The sequence below is a fragment of the Myotis yumanensis genome, unplaced genomic scaffold, assembly GCF_028538775.1.
Source record: "Myotis yumanensis isolate MYYU_CA2020_CCGP unplaced genomic scaffold, mMyoYum1.0.hap1 SCAF_12, whole genome shotgun sequence".
Classification (NCBI taxonomy): Eukaryota; Metazoa; Chordata; class Mammalia; order Chiroptera; family Vespertilionidae; genus Myotis; species Myotis yumanensis.
Window position 1 is genome coordinate 36,049,709 of NW_027223763.1, and position 17,941 is coordinate 36,067,649.

Consider the following 17,941-nt stretch of genomic DNA (forward strand, 5'->3'; position numbering starts at 1 on the left):
ATATTTTCACAGTCTTCTGCGAGTGGGGCAGGAGAGAAGGCTTTTGTTTAGTTCACTGGCCTGCCTAAAGGTATGTATCCTATATAATAAAAGGGTAGTATGCAAATTGACCCTAACAGCAGAACAACTGGGAATAACTGGTCACTATGACACACACTGACCACCAGGGTGAAGATGCTCAATGCAGGAGCTTCCCCCTGGTGGTCAGTGCACTCCCACAGGGGGAGCTCTGCTCAGCCACAAGCCAGGCTGATGGCTGCTAGTACAGAGGTGGTGGTGAGAGCCTCTCCCGCCTCCTCAGCAGCACTAAGGATGTCTGACTGCAGCTAGGCCTGCTCCCTGCTGGCAAGTGGACATCCCCTGAGGGCTCCTGGGCTACCAGAGGGATGTCTGACTTCCAGCTTAGGCCCAATTCCCCGGGGAGTGGGACTAAGCAAGCAGGTGGTCATTCCCTGAGGGGTCCCAGACTGCGAGAGGGCACAGGCCGGGCTGAGGGACTCCCCGAGTGCACAAATTTTTGTGCACCGGGCCTCTAGTTTATCATAAAAAGGCAGGCACTGTTTATAGTATGGCTTCAGAATAACTAGACAGGCGTTCCAATGGCTGCTACCAGCTAATTCTGGTCAGTGCATATACTTACTACAGCCTAAGCACACATGGGTGGAACACTTACTATAGTCTAAGAATGTTTTTAAATCTAGGTATTGATATGTATATTATATGACAAAATACAACTGTAAATGCATTAATTAAATAATTCAATGTGTGTTCTAATTTGTAAATGTTGACATTTCTATGGGTGGGCAGATGCCCTTTCAAATTACAAAGATACTCAAAGGGTAAAAGACATTAATTTTTATTTTCCATTATTTAAGGCCTTTGGCAAAAACCCTACTTCCCTTTGATTGAATAAGGACAGAAATTCCAAGAGGCATTCCAAGTGATAGCACAGGTGGCTCTAGGGAAGATTTTAGTCTTCATACAGAACTTCACTGCCTGTGCTCCCAAACATTCAACTGTGAAATACAAGCAAAGTAACTGACAGCATCTGTACTTTGGCCATCGCTTGAGAACTGTCCTGTCCTTCCTAATTTACACAGAACACAATGGCATACACAATACAATTATACATAATCAGTACCATATTTACATTGCGCCTGGCTCAAAAGTGATCAAGCAATTTTCACCTTATTTTACTCATTTCCTGCCATGGTAGCCTGTTTTTCTTATGTGCTTAAAATCAGGGATCCTTAGCATATCTTATTCTGGTATTACACAAGCATATCCAAAGCATTAGGCCCTCGATACTTTTCTGTTCCTGAAAACTTGTTTTCAGAGAGAGAGAAGGCAAATAAGACAGATGCAAAACTTAAGGAGAATAACTTGCTATACTGGAAACCAAGATGTTATTGAATTAAAAAAAAAAAAAACACACACATACAAAAAACTAGAGGCCCAGTACACGAAATTTGTGTAAGGGGGTTGCCTCGCAGCCATGGCTTCATCCGGAGGGTCTTTCGGCTGTCTGGTCTAATCAGCATATTAGGCTTTTATTATTATAGATTATCTCTGGTGAAGAAAAATTTTAAACAAATGTTTTGATAAGGAGTTTTGTAGGATGAAATTTTTTCCCAAAATATGAGACTAATGCGTATTTCCTTATAAACTAATTTATTTACTTCATTTCCTTATTATTTATCTTATATCCCAAATCTGAAGAAAAACAGTTTTTCCATTTGTTTGCTTTTCACATGTCAAGACATAAGAAAATGAGCAATGTAAGCCAGATCTCATAATTCAATCTTGGTATACAAATCTAATTCTGATAGAGAAATGGAACTAATATTTTCAAAAATTTTAACCACACAACTGAAAGTAATCCAAAAATGCAGCTAACCACTATTTGGTAAGGCCCACCAAATCATTCTCTAAATTTCGAATCCATTACTCACTATACTCAGATCACTCTGAGCCCCTTACAACCATTCCTTCGCCTGTGAATTTGAGTCCTACCTTGATGGAGTCTCTGTCTACAGGCAAAACAGCAACAACACACGTAGATCAAGTGGTGGGAAGAAGAAAAAAGGAAAAGAACTAGTTAGTTTACATAAAAGCATACATTTATCAAACCTGAACACTGCTAAATCATAAATGACAGAGATGTCAACTTTGCGGTAAAGTTAATTATTAATACTACTCAACCAGATTCACAAAAGCCAATCTACCTTTAACACAATTTCGGAAACTAAAGCTGGATATTCCTATTCATATTCTTATCAACTTCCCAGCTTATAAAAGTGTTTACAATCATGCCTTAACTCAGAACCATAACAGTAAGATAACTGGACGACAAATATTGCAGTGCTTCTAACATTAGAGATGGGAAATTTCTTTCTTTCTTTTCTTTTTTTTTTTTTAATATATTTTATTGATTTTTTACAGAGAGGAAGGGAGAGAGAGAGAGAGTCAGAAACATCGATGAGAGAGAAACATCGATCAGCTGCCTCCTGCACATCTCCTACTGGGGATGTGCCCGCAACCCAGGTACATGCCCTTGACCGGAATCGAACCTGGGACCTTCCAGTCCGCAGGCCGACGCTCTATCCACTGAGCCAAACCGGTTTCGGCGGAAATTTATTTCATGTGATAAATATCATTTACCCAGGATTATAATTCATGGTAATGACATTGCAACAGGAGTAGGTAAAAGGTTTTAATTATGAACCACACCCTTCCAACCAATGAACCATCCTGGTGCTAAAAGTTAATTCCCACAAAGGAAGGCTGGGAGAGACCTTTTCATTTGCTTTTCTGCCATTAACTAAAAAAAAATTATTAGTAAGCACCATACAAACATACAGTCACATCAAAAGGTCTCTGCACCATCATCTACTTTAGTGTAGAGAGGAAACCAACCTAAAGGAGCAGAACTGGCCTTTAAATCAATTATGCTGCACAAACAATTGTGTTTTTATAGAAAAAAAGGAGTTAATTTCATGCTTGTAATCAGACTGGATGAGAAAGGTAGTTAAACCAACAGATTCACTAATTTGGGCTGTATTTCCTCAATTACTCAGACTACTAAAATTGTTTTCATACCTGTGAGATTTTTACTGTACTATATAGGCTGATCTGATTCATAAATAATAATTGATTCTGTCAAACAATAAAGTGAGCCTTTATCAGCAAGTCTTTCCCCAAAATAGATTTCGTGAAAATTAGCTATTAATGACACTCACTATTTCAAACACAGAGCACTGTGGAATTTCATTATTGATTTAGACTCAGGGAACCTAGGAGATAGTAGCAAGGGATCAAAGGTAATAACTAGGAAACAGAAGCCCTTACCTAGGAGGAGTGCCATTAACTCTTGCCAACCACTAGGGTATCTTTTGGCAAAAGACTGCTTCCAATAATTAATTTACCTTCCAGCAGAAATCCTTTGTTTAGTCAATGGTAAAATTAAATCCAGAGAGAAACAATAAACAATGGCATGAGCAGCAGGTAGGTAATGTCAGGCTCACCTCTTTGGTGATCATTGTCATGGTGCTTCTTCTCATCTTTAATTGGAAGGTGGGACTGGCCTCCCAGGGCACTGGAGAGGGCCAGAAGGCCAGCACTGCTACCAATGGGTGGAATGGCAGGAGGTGGCAGCCCCGAAGGGTGTGGGGTCAGAGGCACAGGCAGACCATGTCCATGTGATAAATGCTGGGCCTGGAGTTGTTGCTGCTGTGAGAAATGAGACAAAGATATTGAACTTGTTCCCTAATTCTGCACCTGCCCCCACCCAAATAAAAGTAGACAAGACATACGATAAGATCATGGAAAACTCAGCACCCATGAAGGAAAGATTTAACCTTTATATATATATTCAAAAGAGGAGGGAGGAAGATGTTTAATGGAGAAATGTTGTCTTTTGATTAGATCTGAGGATTTTGCAATGCACTGTAAATAACTTAATTTTTAAATAGTGAAATTATCTAAGTAACTTTTAATAGCCAAAATTCAGCTTCCTTTAATAAAGCATCTGTATTTTGTTCTCCAAAACATAAGGCCGCACCATCATGCATTTCTAATCAAAACATATACGTGACTAACTGTTAAAGCAGTTATGTTGAACAAAAAAGCTGAAAACTGAGAAAATTAGTGTTAAACAGTTCTCCCAGAATCACTGCACAGCATGCAGTGCGAGTTAATTTGAAAGAGAAAACCTGAATTAACAACCCAGAGAAGGAAACTGGTTGCAGCCACCGTTTTAAGCCCCTTTAAGTGTCCTCAGCGGTACTTGAGCAAATTACTAAAGAAAATCTAATGTAGCAAGGCTTGGGTCCTCCTGTAGGCTTGCTCAATAATGCTGAAATAATTGGGCACTCTGTGCACGTTTAGTGATGCTCGAATGAAAAGCTAGAGCCTGCCCTTGTACGCTTCCCCGGCAGCCGCCTCTGTGTTGTGACAGGTTTATCTGAGTGGGACTGTGAGGCATGCACCAGTAACTGTGCTGACAAGAGTTTAAAGTCATTTTTACCAGCACACTGGCAACACACGGAGAAAGCCCTCGAGAGGCTGGAATGGGAGTGCTTGACCTCAGCAGAGGCCGCATCTAGATTGAGGCTGCATCAAGCTTGGCTGTGGGCAGGCCTTGCTGCCTCTTCTAGTGGAAAGGGGGAGGGGAGAGATGACAGGAGGATGTTGAGTTAATACGTCCCTCAACAGAAATCCCTTCAACTTGAGACCCTGCTTAACAATATTCTATGAGAACAAGTGCTGAGAAATTCTCTAACTTCTGTAGTGATTACATTTTAACTAATGCCTTTAAATAAATGACCTGTCAGGGCTATCCTATGATAGCCCAATAGTCTTTTCTATAATTTTCTAAGCAGAATTTCAAAAAATAGCTTATTAAAAATATGTAGAGTGGCAAATTCTGCCTCCCTTCACTGGTAAGAAGGATTCTGAAATGCGTTTATTTTTAAAGAAAATACTTCAAGGAAAAAAATAAGAATTTTTTTCTGCTCCCAAAATTACTTCTATTTCCTTCCTCTTCCCCTCTATTTGGCTTCCTGTGTCCGACTATAAAAGTGAAAGCATAGCACTAATTACTAGCTCTTTTCTCCAATTGACCTGCACCTATATTCTGGCTTCGTGCACTTAAAATACTGTAGTAAGGTACTAACACTTCTAAGGCAAGTTGACATACATAAGATGGAAAAATCAGTGCCATGATCCAGATACTCCACCCAGCCATGCCCACATCCAAGTCCTGCCAAAGTAGTAACTAGCTGTCTAGTTCAAAATAATGTATTTCTTCATTTGTGTGGCCAAAATCATGTTCGTAATTCTTTATGTACTGTTATTTAGTTGTGACCAGAAAGTATGAGCGCACAATCACATTTTCTAATTGTGTTGAAAATAATGCCTATGAAGAAAACAAGGCCTTCAGGTAAATATATGGCAAATTTATTTCAAGACCTTGTTTAAGTGAAATTGCCAGAAAATTGCTCCAATTCTCTTTCTCCTCTAAATCCCCTAATACTTTACTTTGTGTGTACAGGCTGAGCACATAGCTACTTTCTATCTCAGACCAGAGTGCAATTGGCAAGCATTTATTAAGAGCCAGTATATATGTCTCTCTGATCATCTTTCCTAGACTCTAAAGCTCTGTGAGAACCTACAGCTGACACAAACCCTAGATGACTAAAGAGCACTAAGACACTCATATAATATCTGAGCTATTTAAAAAGATACGTCTATTTCTTTAGACATCAAAAAACAAACCTGCAGCCAAAACCAACACCTTCAGAGATGCATGTGTTTCACTTTTATTCTTTTCTTATAGCACAAAAAGGAGGCACCAACATTCCCATTTTTCCATCTGACCAGGAACTTTTCAAAGGCAGAAACTATACCCCTATTCTGTCAGTTGCACATGCCATTCATAGTGAAGACTTCCTGGGATCCTCACTTGTGCTCTATTCTACCTCCAAAGAGCTCTAACACTACCTTACCCTCTTCTGCCCTATGCCTTAGAGGAGGAGGCCCCCCTTTCCCGCCAAGGCTGAACCTCACTAGCACAAGGGAATCATCTTTCCCCTTCCTTGTCTCATTGCTCCATCAGTTCATCTCTCTCCCCCATCTTCACTGTTCTGCCACTGATTGTGCCCTTCTGCTTGCAAGCTTAATACCAGGGTACCTAACATTTTGCTTAAGATGAACTGCCTATCTAATGCCAAAAGAACTTGAGGTAGCATTTTTTTTCAGGAGGGAAAAAAACTATATTTTAATGACATTTTGTGTCCTCCATTGCCCCTAACAGTGCCTTACACATTAATTGGCACATAAATATTTTTAAATTTAATTAAAATAACCTTCTTTTGCTCTCTTCAGCTTCTGCCACCACCAGGGCAGCTCTGCAACTCTCTGACTGTGCCCCTTACATCTCCTTCTGGGCTTTTCCTTCTCCCGCTCACTAAAGGGGAAGAGTCCTAAATCTTTTGCTCCTCTTCCATGCTCCAGTATCTCTGGTCTAGTTTCTTGCCAAACAGTTCCACTTGGCAGTCCAGCATTTTCTGGAAATGAAAATGTTTAACACAAATTCCCTAAGTAACTTCCACTGGGTCAAGATATCTATCAGTCACCATCAATTCATTTTTCCTCTGTGCTCCTCTATTCATAAACACCGACTCCTGTCCATTCTCAAATAACCTTTTATTTCTACTGCCACCACACTAGTCAGACCCTTATCACCCCATACTTTGATTACCACAAGTCTCCATTAGCTCATTTCCATTCCAATCCTGCATTATCATGGGCAATTTCTTTTTCAAAATTCATGTCATCTTTCCTCTCTTAGAACAACCTCTCCATTACTTATCTGAATTAAGCTGCACTCACCGATCTCAGCTCAGCTTATGTTTCATCTGTTCTGCAAAGGCTTTTCCAAATACCCCAAGTGTCTTACAGGGCTCCTGGTACCATTCACTGATACAGTCTGCCTTTTAAAGGCACAGTTATCCATCTTTTTATGAACAAGAAGACCTGACTTGCCAGTAAGATTGCAAGACTCTGGAATGAAGAGACCAGTATCAGGCCTCTTTGCACCCCTGGCACCTAGAGCACTACTATTTAGTCATACAAATATGTATTTAAAGCATTTGATGAATTAAATTTCTACTAAATATGAAGAGAGTTCCTATATACCTTTTACCCAGCATCCACTAATGTTATCATCTTATATGAACATATGTTAATTTTTTAGTTTTGATAAAAATCTAAGTACATTACTATTAATCAGACTATAAACTTTCTTCAGAGTTCCCCAGTTTTTCCACTAATATCATGATCCAGGATGTTATACTGCATTTAGAGAGGTTCTGATTTTTCCCTTGTTATCATTCCAAAATAATAAAGCCATTTTCAAGATTTTTATGAAGGGCAATATCCACATTATAGTCAAATTGCTTAGCAGAATACTCCTTGAGCTTAGGTGAGAAATAAATTGAGAGTTGGCTACCATAAATCTATTTTACAAATCATCCATTATACATTAAAAATATCAAATAAACAAAAGCACACTCAGTAGAGAGTCCTATAGAAAAGAGCAATTTTTATCATATAAAATTATAAGATTAAATAAGTCACCAAAGGCATATGACAAAAATTAAGAGAAATATACTGAAATACTATAGTAGGTTTTAAAATGTTTACATCAGTGAAACAGACCACTTTCTGTATTCAGTGGTCATTTTTAAGCTTCTTTGTAATTTTTCCCCTTAGAAACTACCTTAGCAGTAGAGTGGCAGATGTACTTATAATTGATAATGACTCCCAATTAGTCAGTACAACCAATGTATTAGAGGCAATCTATATATATAAAAGGCTAATATGCAAAGTGTCCCCTCGGGAATTTGACCAGGGAGTTCGATCACTTGCTATGATGTGCGCTGACAAACCAGGGGGCGGCGCAGAACAAAGGAAGGCCCTGGCCGGCAGCTGGACAGCCCTGATTGCTGCATGAGACCCTACCAGTGCACAAATTTCATGCACCGGGCCTCTAGTCTTTAAATAAAAACACTAATGTCACCAACAGCTAACCTGAATTTCACCCTTTCCTCTATCCTATCAGTTAGGGGCAATCAGGCCGGCAGGGGAGCAGTTAGGCGTTGATCAGGCTGGCAAGCAGAAGCGGTTAGGGGCAATCAGGCAGGCAGGCGAGCGGTTGGGAGCCAGCAATCCTGAATTGTGAGAATAAAAGAGTAATATGCAAAATGACCATCACTCCAACACACAAGATGGCCACCCCCATGTGGACACAAGATGGCCGGCAGGGGAGGGCAGTTGGGGGTGACCAGGCTGGCAAGGGAGGGCAGTTGGGGGCAATCAGGCCGGCAGGGCAGCAGTTAGGCATCGATCAGGCTGGCAGGGGAGTGGTTAGGGGGTGATCAGGTTGGCAGGCAGAAGCAGTTAGGGGCAATCAGGCAGGCAGGGAGGCAGGCGAGTGGTTGGGAGCCAGCAATCCTGGATTGTGAGAAGGATGTCCGACTGCCCAGTGGGATCGGGTCTAAACGGGCAGTCGGACATCCCTCAAGGGGTCCCAGATTGGAAAGGGTGCAGGCTGGGCTGAGGGACACCCCCCCCCCCCACCCCGGGCCCACGAATTTCGTGCACTGGGCCTCTAGTCTATCATAATAATCTATAATAATAAAAGCATAATATGCTTATTAGACCAGATGTCCTTCTGGACAAAGCCAAAGCTGCCAGGAAAGCCCGGGGCCCGGGTGCCTACCGGCGGCTGGAGGGAAGCTGATGCAGGCAGCCGGGGCAAGGAAGGCCTACTGTTGCACAAATTTCATGCATCGGGCCTCCAGTTTTAAATAAATGGCTTTAACTTGTCAAATTTAAAACAAAACACAAGAATTCAATATATTTTAAAAATCTCTATCAAGTCTTCTCAACAACAGAGAGCAACTCAAAGCAGACTCCCTGGAAACAGAGTCAGATCTCTGTAAATATTGTTCAAGGAACTGAGAAGAGTGTCACCTCAGGGACTGTCCTACAACACAGGAAAAGCTTGCTCACTTTTCCCTAGAGTTTTCCCCCCGTCCTCTGATCTCTGCCTCTGCCCCATCAGTGTTAATTATGGAGCAATTAACCTGCAAAGGTTTACTACTTTATCCTCTAGTCACACTCACACTAAGAAATACAGATGAAGGAAAGGAAAAGGATAAGAGGGCTGATTTGTTACTAAAATAATTTAAGATAAATCCTCACTCACGATAATTATAATTCTGCAGTTTAAAAAGTTTGACTTCAGAAGAAAAAAATCAAAACGATCAAGCCAAAGAATCAAAGAGGAGGGCACAGACCAATTAAATATTTAAATAAAATACACTCTATGTAAACAAAATTGAGAAACTAGGCAGAAGTTTTCTTTCTACCATGCTGCATTTCTTCTACACTATCAACAGCAGAAGAAACCTTAAAATCTTGCTTAGATGCAATGATACCTAGTAGCTATGAGAACACTTAGTGCCATATCTTAGTTGCTTAAAAAAAAAAAGGCGAGCAAGAAAGTAGTCTAATGAGGAGTGACAAATAGGACAACGAACAAAACAGGAGTATTCATTGGCAAAACTTGAGACAATATAAGCATCATAAAGAATAATAACTGTAATAGATCATAACACCTTTTTAACAAGTTTCCAGGACTGAGCTGCTTTAGCAAATTAATCAAACCAAAGAAGGGGGTTGTTGGCAGCACAGATGACAACCTGGACTTGCAACTGTCATCTGAAGTGGGGTGGGGAGCTCTGTGATAGGGCTAAGCCCTGAACTTGTGGGATCTAATACTATCGCTAGATAGCATCAGAATTGAGGTGAATTGTAGGGTACTCAGATAGTGTCAGAGAATAGCTTGGTGGTGTGGGAAAACCACCCCACATTGGAATTGGGTGCAGGATTTTACAGTCCAACACCAGCCCATGTGAGGCCCAAGATAAAGTCATGGGAGATCTATCAGCATTGAGAATGGAGCACAAGTCCCTACCATCCAGTCCAGTGGTGTACTGGCTACACCGTCAGGACCTTGCCGAACTAGTGAGGTCTTACCGTAAGAGGTAAGCAATCATTTATTCATGAGAATCAATAGACAGCCACTCTGGGAAATGAGTTGAACTGCCACCTGAAGGATGAGAATGAGAGCACCTTGCAGAGAGCTGGGAGAAGAGAATCAGAGATGAGAGAAAAGCAGTTGCAAAGACCCAGAATAGGAAAGGCTCTGTAGCAACCAAGGAAGAAAAAGGAAGTCTGGTGGGAACCCAACAAGCAAGAGAAAGTGCGGTACAATGCAAATGTAACGGAAATCAGATCATGGTTTCAGACTCACGTAAGAATACTGAGACCTTTAGGCTGTGGTGAGTTTTTTTTGGTTTTAAGTTAGACTTTTAGTTTGTAGTTACTGGTATAAACTGGATCATAATCATGTGTTGGCTATGTGTTACAAATATCTTCTCTCAGTTACTGACTTGTCTTTTTCTTTTCTTTAGGATATCTTTTGATAAACAGATGTTTTTAATTTTAACTGAGCAATATTAGCAATCTTTTTCTTATAGTTTAAGTTTCCTGTGACCCAGTAAGAAATCCTTTTCTACCCCAAGATAAAAAAAGTTTTTTTTTTCTTTTTCTGAAAATGTTTTGCACATGAGACAAGTAGATCCAATTTCACTTTTAGCACAAAAATATCTATCCCCCTGGTACTATTTACTACTGTCCATCTTTCCCAACTGAGATGGTCCTTTTGACATTCGAATGGGCCTGTTTGGAGTACTTTATTTCACTGGGCGACATAAAGACTAGTAAGTCTTCAGCTGTGAGGAAGGCTGAACAGAGCCCCTCGAATGCTTTACCTTCCATAGTAGGAGGTAGGATCTGTTCTGCCTGCAAGAAAACACACCCCCAAGCCTGCCTCAACACCTAACTTTGCTCAGAAGCTATTCTGAAGTTATTAGCTGAAACAAACCCAAAAGTAACCTCTGAGCTTTCAATCCCAATAGACAGCAGCTTAAACTGTCTTTCTCCCCTCAACAGTTTCTTCTCCCAGATATTACTGTGTCTACAAATTACTTTGGGTCAACCCAGAAACACTCTGGGGAAATAAGTAAATAAACATACAACGTGACTGCCACTTTGCTTTGGGACCATAGTGGCACTGCCCTTATTGGTCACAGAAGACCATATGGGCCAAGATAAGCTATCCCCTTTTTTATGAATCTACCAAAGGGGAAAATGTATGAGAACCACAAAGAGCAGACTAGCTATGGAGTAAAAATGGTTCAAGAAATGTGCCATTTTTAGTTTTTCTACAAAGTCTGGGGGGGCGGGGGGGTTGCTCTAAATTCTTGATAATTATTAGGTCAACATTGTTATTTAAGTTTGTAATATTACTACATCCCAAGAATTAGCTGTTATTCACAAGTAGGACAAAATTTTCTAAAGATGGAGAAATAGAGGCAGAGGAAAAGTACAGTATATCATATGGCAACGAAATAATTTCAAAAATATGCTGGCAATGCCTATGGTTCTAAACCAGGGGTCCTCAAACTTTTTAAACAGGGGGCCAGTTCACTGTCCCTCAGACCGTTGGAGGGCTGGACTATAGTTTAAAAAATAACTATGAACAAATTCCTATGCACACTGCACATATCTTATTTTGAAGTAAAAAAACAAAACGGGAACAAATACAATATTTGTATTTGCATGTGGCCCGAGGGCCGTAGTTTGAGGACCCCTGTTCTAAACCAATGATCCTTGATTGGCCTCTGGTGTGAGCCTTTTATTGTCCTCCCCTACCTGTCATCTCCCTCCCTCACTCACTGCTCCCTCATTCACCTGGTAACTGCTACCCCATTCTAACTTCCCCTGTCCGTTCATAACTTTATATAAACACTAGTGGCCCAGTACACGAAATTTGTGCATGGGGGGAGGGGAGATGTGTGTTCCCTCAGCCCAGCCTGCACCCTCTCCAATCTGGGACCCCTCAGGAGATGTCCGACTGCCGGTTTAGGCCCGATACCTGTGGGATCAGGCCTAAACCGGCAGTCAGACATCCCTCTTGCAATCCAGGACTACTGACTCCTAACCGCTCACCTGCCTGCCAGCCTGATCGCCCCTAACCACACCACCCGCCGGCCTGCTTGCCCCCAACTGCCCCTCCCCGGCCGGCCTTCTCGCCCCCAACTGCCCCCCCTCCGCCTCCGCCAGCCTGATCACCCCCAACTGCTCTACCCTCCTGGCTTAATCGCCCCTAACCGCCTCTGCCTCAGCCCCGCCACCATGGCTTTGTCCACAAGGTCTCCCGGTCTAATTAGCATATTATCCTTTTTTAGTATAGATGACTTATCCATCTATGTATTGTATATATCCTTCCCAAGAAACCATAAACACCAACAAGGCAGGGGCCAGTTCTGAGTTGTCATTGAGCCCCAGAACTTTTAAGCACTGATTTTCATTCTTTTTCATCTCATGGCACACATATGTTACTAAAATTCTGTAGCACATCAAAAACTGTATTTTTTACCAATCTGATAAAAAAAATAAGTATCACTTTTGATTCATTCACACTGGATGGCTATTGTCATTTTTTTTATTTGACTAAAGGGAAAATAGGTAGGGCTTGACTAAGTAGTCAAGTATTGCACTATTTTTAAATTCATGCAGTACACCAGTTAAAAATCGCTGCTTTAAAGGATGACTCCACGAACAGGAAACAAACAACCAGAAACAAGTAAACTGAAGGAATATTTGCTTGCATGTTTTTTCTTCTGATATGACTACATAAGCTGCTAGCTCCAATTATTTCTTCTTAATCTAAGCATAATCCCATGCAATCATTATTATTCATTGTTAGTTAAAGCTTAAAAGTTTAATTTGGCTAACTTATTTTCCATAATACCTCTGACAGTATAAACAAAACATAGCTTTGTTGCGTGTGTGTGTGTGTTTTAACCTGTCAACAGTTCAAGAACTCCCCAACCCCTGGGCAATATTTACAAACAAATTCAGTGTACACTCAGGATTTCCAGGCTTCTGAACCATCATCCAGTATTATCTCCTTATAATGCTATAGACAACTGTTTTCTGTCTACATGTACTCCACCAAATATTTTATTATTTCACATCTAGATATTGTATAGTTCTAGTCCTGTAAAGCACAGGTTCAAACCTTTTTTTGATGTCATGGGAACCTTTATGATTCTAAGACCAAAATTTCTTCTCCAGAAAATGTGCACTGCTACCACCCCCACTCTCCCCCACAGACACTCAATTCTGCAAACATTTCAGGGAATTAAAGGACAGCCTAACACCCAAGCATGAAATCTGAGAGGATCCACGGACCTAGGTTTAAAACGCCTGCCTTGCAGTGGTGTTTATGAAGACTCTTGATTCTTGCATATGAGAGTGACAACACACAGGAAGAAACCTAGTATCATATGAGTCAAGGGTATCCAAGTGTACTATGGAACTAATATAATTCAGACAATTTATGCTAACCAATTAGTATGTGCATCAGGCACACCCAATTTCCATTTTCCTTGTTGAGCTCTGAACACTAAACACTGGGCAATCCTATTAGTGGATAGGAATGAAGAAACTACTGATCTTAGTGTGAAAGAAAAAAGAACAGGAGTTAAGGGAACAAAAAAAAGACAAGTGTTAGTGCGTGAGCTCTGAAGTCTAGGTTTAGATCCCAGTTCTGCCACTTTGACCCTGTGTGGCCTTCAGAAAACTACTTATCCTCCCCTTCAGAGCCGTGGTCTCATTATTTGTAAAGCTGGGGCAGGACAATTATCCTACCACCTTCCACATGGGGTTGATGTGAAGATTAAACAAAATAACACATGCAAATGCTTAGCCCAGTATAGTACCTGACAAAAAGCAAGTATTCAATAAATATTTTCTATTTTTAGTTACTCATTTGGGGGGAAAAAATATAAGCCTGAGGATATGCCAAATCTAGAGAAATAACTGACAGGAAGGTCCCTAAGCTAAAAGAACAAAGGACTCCATAGTCATCAAAACAAATATGATTACAAAACCATACAATGTCAGAAAACTAGATAGCACTTTAGAAACTATTAGCTCCATCCTTGAATTCTGCAGGCGAGAAAATGAAATCCCTAAGATAATACTGTAAGTGACACCCAGGAAAGTGTATTTCCTACTAGTCCATGTTTTCTTTCAATCTTGGTTCAAAATTATAGAGGGAAAAAGCCAAATGTGAAAATAGTTCAAATTAGAATATCTGTTCCTTTAATAAATACTTACTGGACATATCTTCATTAAATATTATAAACACAGTACTGCATGTGTATTGAACAAATAGTTACTGAGTATACACTGTACAAATATTTAATGAAATTAATGAGCTACATATTGTTCTAGGCACCATGGCTATAAAAGTGAACAAGATCTCACTTGCTAGTGAAGGGAAAGTGACATACACATCAATAAATGGTTAAGTGCCATATGGAAAATAAAACATGTTAATGGGACAGAGAGTGAACTAGGTGAAGGAGCTACTAAAGTCTGCCAGCCAGGGAAGTCCTTTCTCAGGAAGTTACATCTGAGCTGGGACTTTAAGGATGACATGAGGAAGACCATGTCAAGACACAGAGGATGAGTTTCTAGAGGTGGAATAGCTGATGCACACACCCTCAGTCAAGAGGGTGCCTGGGGTGACCCAGGGACAGGAGAAAACGGCCAACGTGGCTGAAGGGCAGTCAAGTGAAGAGAGAAAGTGGTGTGTGAAGTCAGGGAGGCAGGTGAAGGGTAGGTGCACACAGTCTTGAAGGCCGTGGTAAGAAACTTAAGCTTCATTCTAAGAAAAATGGGCAGCCATCAGCGAAAGGTTTTAAGCAGAGGAGCAACTGGATCTAATTTATATTTCAGAAAAAGATTACTCAGGTTGCTGTGTGCAGAATAAAGTGCAGAAAACAAATGCACAAACAAGCCTCATAAGGAGGAGGTTACTAGAGACTAGAATAGGTGTACCTGGGGCCAGGAGGAGATGGAAGATGTACTCACACTTGAGGGAACAGTTTGGGGTCAGAAGAGACACCATTTTTGACATAATAGAAAGTTTTTCTATTGAGATTGGATTCTTTCCCATATGTCAGTCTCTAGGATACCAACAGTAAGAACCTGAGATCTGAGGGGTACTGGAAAGACGAAAAAAACAGTAAAGTACTAAATAAGCACAAAATGTAATGGAAAATATCAATAATGAAAGCTACAGAATGCAAGACACATATCGTTGGCAAAAGAACACTCAGTTTAACATAAGAGAATACAGTCCAGAAATGGACCCACATATATTGTCAATAGGTTTTTAACAATGGTACAAAGGAAATTCAATAGAGAAAAGACAGTATATTTAAAAAATGATGCTGAACAACTGAACCAGATGTCCATCTGGAAAACAGAAGGAAGGACGGGAGGGAAAGAGAGAGAGGAAGAGGAAGAAAGAGAGGAGAAAGGGAGGAATTAAGGAAGAAACTCAACCTACATCTCAAACCATAAACAAAAATTAACTGAAAGTGTATCATGGGCCTAAACATAAAATTTCTAGAAGAATATCAGGGAGAAAATCTTTGTGGTCTTGAATGAATCAAAGATTACTGATAGATAATACCAAAAGTAAGACTCATAAAGGAAAAAAAGTACATAAACAAGAGTTCATCAATGTTACTTCTGCTCTTCAAAAGATACCATCCTATCTAATAATAGACAAACATGGTAATTAACTGTACCTCCGACACGCTTCCCATTGGCTAATCAGGGCGATATGCAAATTAACTGCCAACCAAGATGGCAGCCGGCAGCCAGGCAGCTGAAGCGAACAGGAGGCTTGCTTGCTCCAGTGATGGAGGAAGCCAAGGTTCCCTGCCTGCCGCTGCTGGCCTCTGAGCTGCATTCTAAGAAACAATGTTGCAATTATAGAAGCTAAACAAACCCCAGAAACCTGCTTTCAGCCAGCCGGCCTCGGGAGCTGGAGCTGCAACAGTGTTTCAATTATGGAAGCCAAACAAACCCAGATATCTACTTTCAGCAGCTGAGGTCTCAGAGCTGGAGCCGAGCCTCAGAGCTAAAGCCAGCTCTCAGTTCCAGTGACAGCCCTCGAAGGCAAATAAATCCCAGAATAAAAAAAGAAAAAGAAAAAAGGAGAGGTTGGGAGCTTCAGTCACCCACCAGCCTGCAAACAGCCATCAGCCCCTCATCCAGGCTGGCCGGGCACCCAAGCGGGACCCCCACCCTGATCCGGATCACCCTTCAGGGCAAACCAGCCGGCCTCCACCCGTGCACCAGGCCTCTATCCTATATAGTAAAAAGGTAATATGCAAACTGACCCTAACAGCAGAAGGACTGGGAATGACTGGTCACTATGACACACACTGACCACCAGAGGGCAGACGCTCAATGCAGGAGCTGCCCTCTGGTGGTCAGGGCGCTCTCACATGGGAGGAGCTCTGCTCAGCCACAAGCCAGGATGATGGCTGCCAGTACAGAGGTGGTGGTGGGAGCCTCTCCTGCCTCCTCAGCAGCGCTAAGGATGTCCGACTGCAGTTTAGGCCTGCTCCCTGCTGGCAAGTGAACATCCCCCGAGGGCTGCCGGGCTGCCAGAGGGATGTCTGATTGCCATCTTAGGCCCAATCCCCCGGGGAGCGGGCCTAAGCCAGCAGGTGGTCATCCCCTGAGGGGTCCCAGACTGCGAGAGGGCACAGGCCTGGCTGAGGGACCCCCCTCCCCTCCGAGTGCACAAATTTTTGTGCACCGGGCCTCTAGTTAAAAAAATAAAAGACAACTACAGATTGTAAAAAAGATATTTGCAAAATACATAAATGAATTATATCCAGAATATTAAAAAGCTCTCAAAACTTAATAAAAATAACTGACAAGGGAAAAATGAGGTAAAGATACTTATCAAAGAAGATAGCAAATAAGCACCCCCCCCCCAAAAAAAGACATTCAAGGTCATTAGCTGTTGTGGAAGTGCATAAAAACACAAGTTCCACCAATCAAAAATTGGGCAAAGGACCTAAATAGACACTTTTCAAAAGAGGACATATAGAAGGCCAGGAGAAATATGAAAACACCAGAGGCCCAGTGCATCTATTCCTACACCGGTGGAGTCCCTTGGCCTGTCCTGCAGGGATCCAGCTGAAACCAGTAGTCAGACATCCCCTGAGGGGTCCTGGAGTGTGACAGGGCACGCTGCAAAGTTGTTGCTTGGCAGCTCCTGCGTTGAGCGTCTGCCCCGATGGTCAGTGCGCATCATAGCTACCGGCCAGTAGGCTGGTCAGCCGGTCTCTTAGACTTATATATACACTAGAGGCCCGGTGCATGAAATTCGTGCAGGGGGGGGGGGGGAGGGGGGGGGGGCGGTGTCCCTCAGCCCAGCCTGAACCCTCTCCAATCTGGGACCCCTCCCTCAGTGGGATCGGGCCTAAAGAGGCAGCCGGACATCCCTCTCACAATCCAGGACTGCTGGCTCCCAGCCGCTCGCCTGCCTGATTGCTTCTAACCACTCCCCTGCCAGCCTGATAGATGCCTAACTGCTCCCCTGTTGGCTCGACTGCCCCCAACTGTCCTCCCCTCCAGGCCTGGTCCCTCCCAACTGCCCTACCCTGCAGGCTCGGTCCCTCCCAACTGCCCTCCCCTACAGGCCCGGTCCCTCCCAACTGTCCTCCTCTGCCAGCCTGGTCACCCCTAACTGCCCTCCCCTGCAGGCCATCTTTGACCACACGGGGGCGGCCATCTTGTGTGTTGGAGTGATGGTCAATTTGCATATTACTCTTTTATTAGATAGGATAGATCAGGGGTGGGCAAACTTTTTGACTCGAGGGCCACAATGGGTTCTTAAACTGGACCGGAGGGCCGGAACAAAAGC

General features: G+C 42.2%; 1 protein-coding gene across 5 annotated transcripts in view; it reads right to left on the reverse strand.

The window, feature by feature from the left end:
• The window catches only part of LOC139021165 (transducin-like enhancer protein 4), a 146,530-nt gene that overhangs the window by 67,223 nt on the left and 61,366 nt on the right, over positions 1–17,941 (reverse strand). For 3 of the 5 annotated variants that reach the window (XM_070431453.1, XM_070431455.1, XM_070431451.1), the window contains 2 exons: positions 3,525–3,729; positions 2,014–2,030 (listed from right to left, as the gene is read on the reverse strand). The exons of 1 other annotated variant lie outside the window; for it this stretch is intronic. In XM_070431453.1, coding sequence (XP_070287554.1) covers positions 2,014–2,030; positions 3,525–3,729 — 222 coding nt within the window. The remainder of the gene's footprint in view (positions 1–2,013; positions 2,031–3,524; positions 3,730–17,941) is intronic. One more of the 5 variants, XM_070431452.1, reaches the window with a different exon arrangement.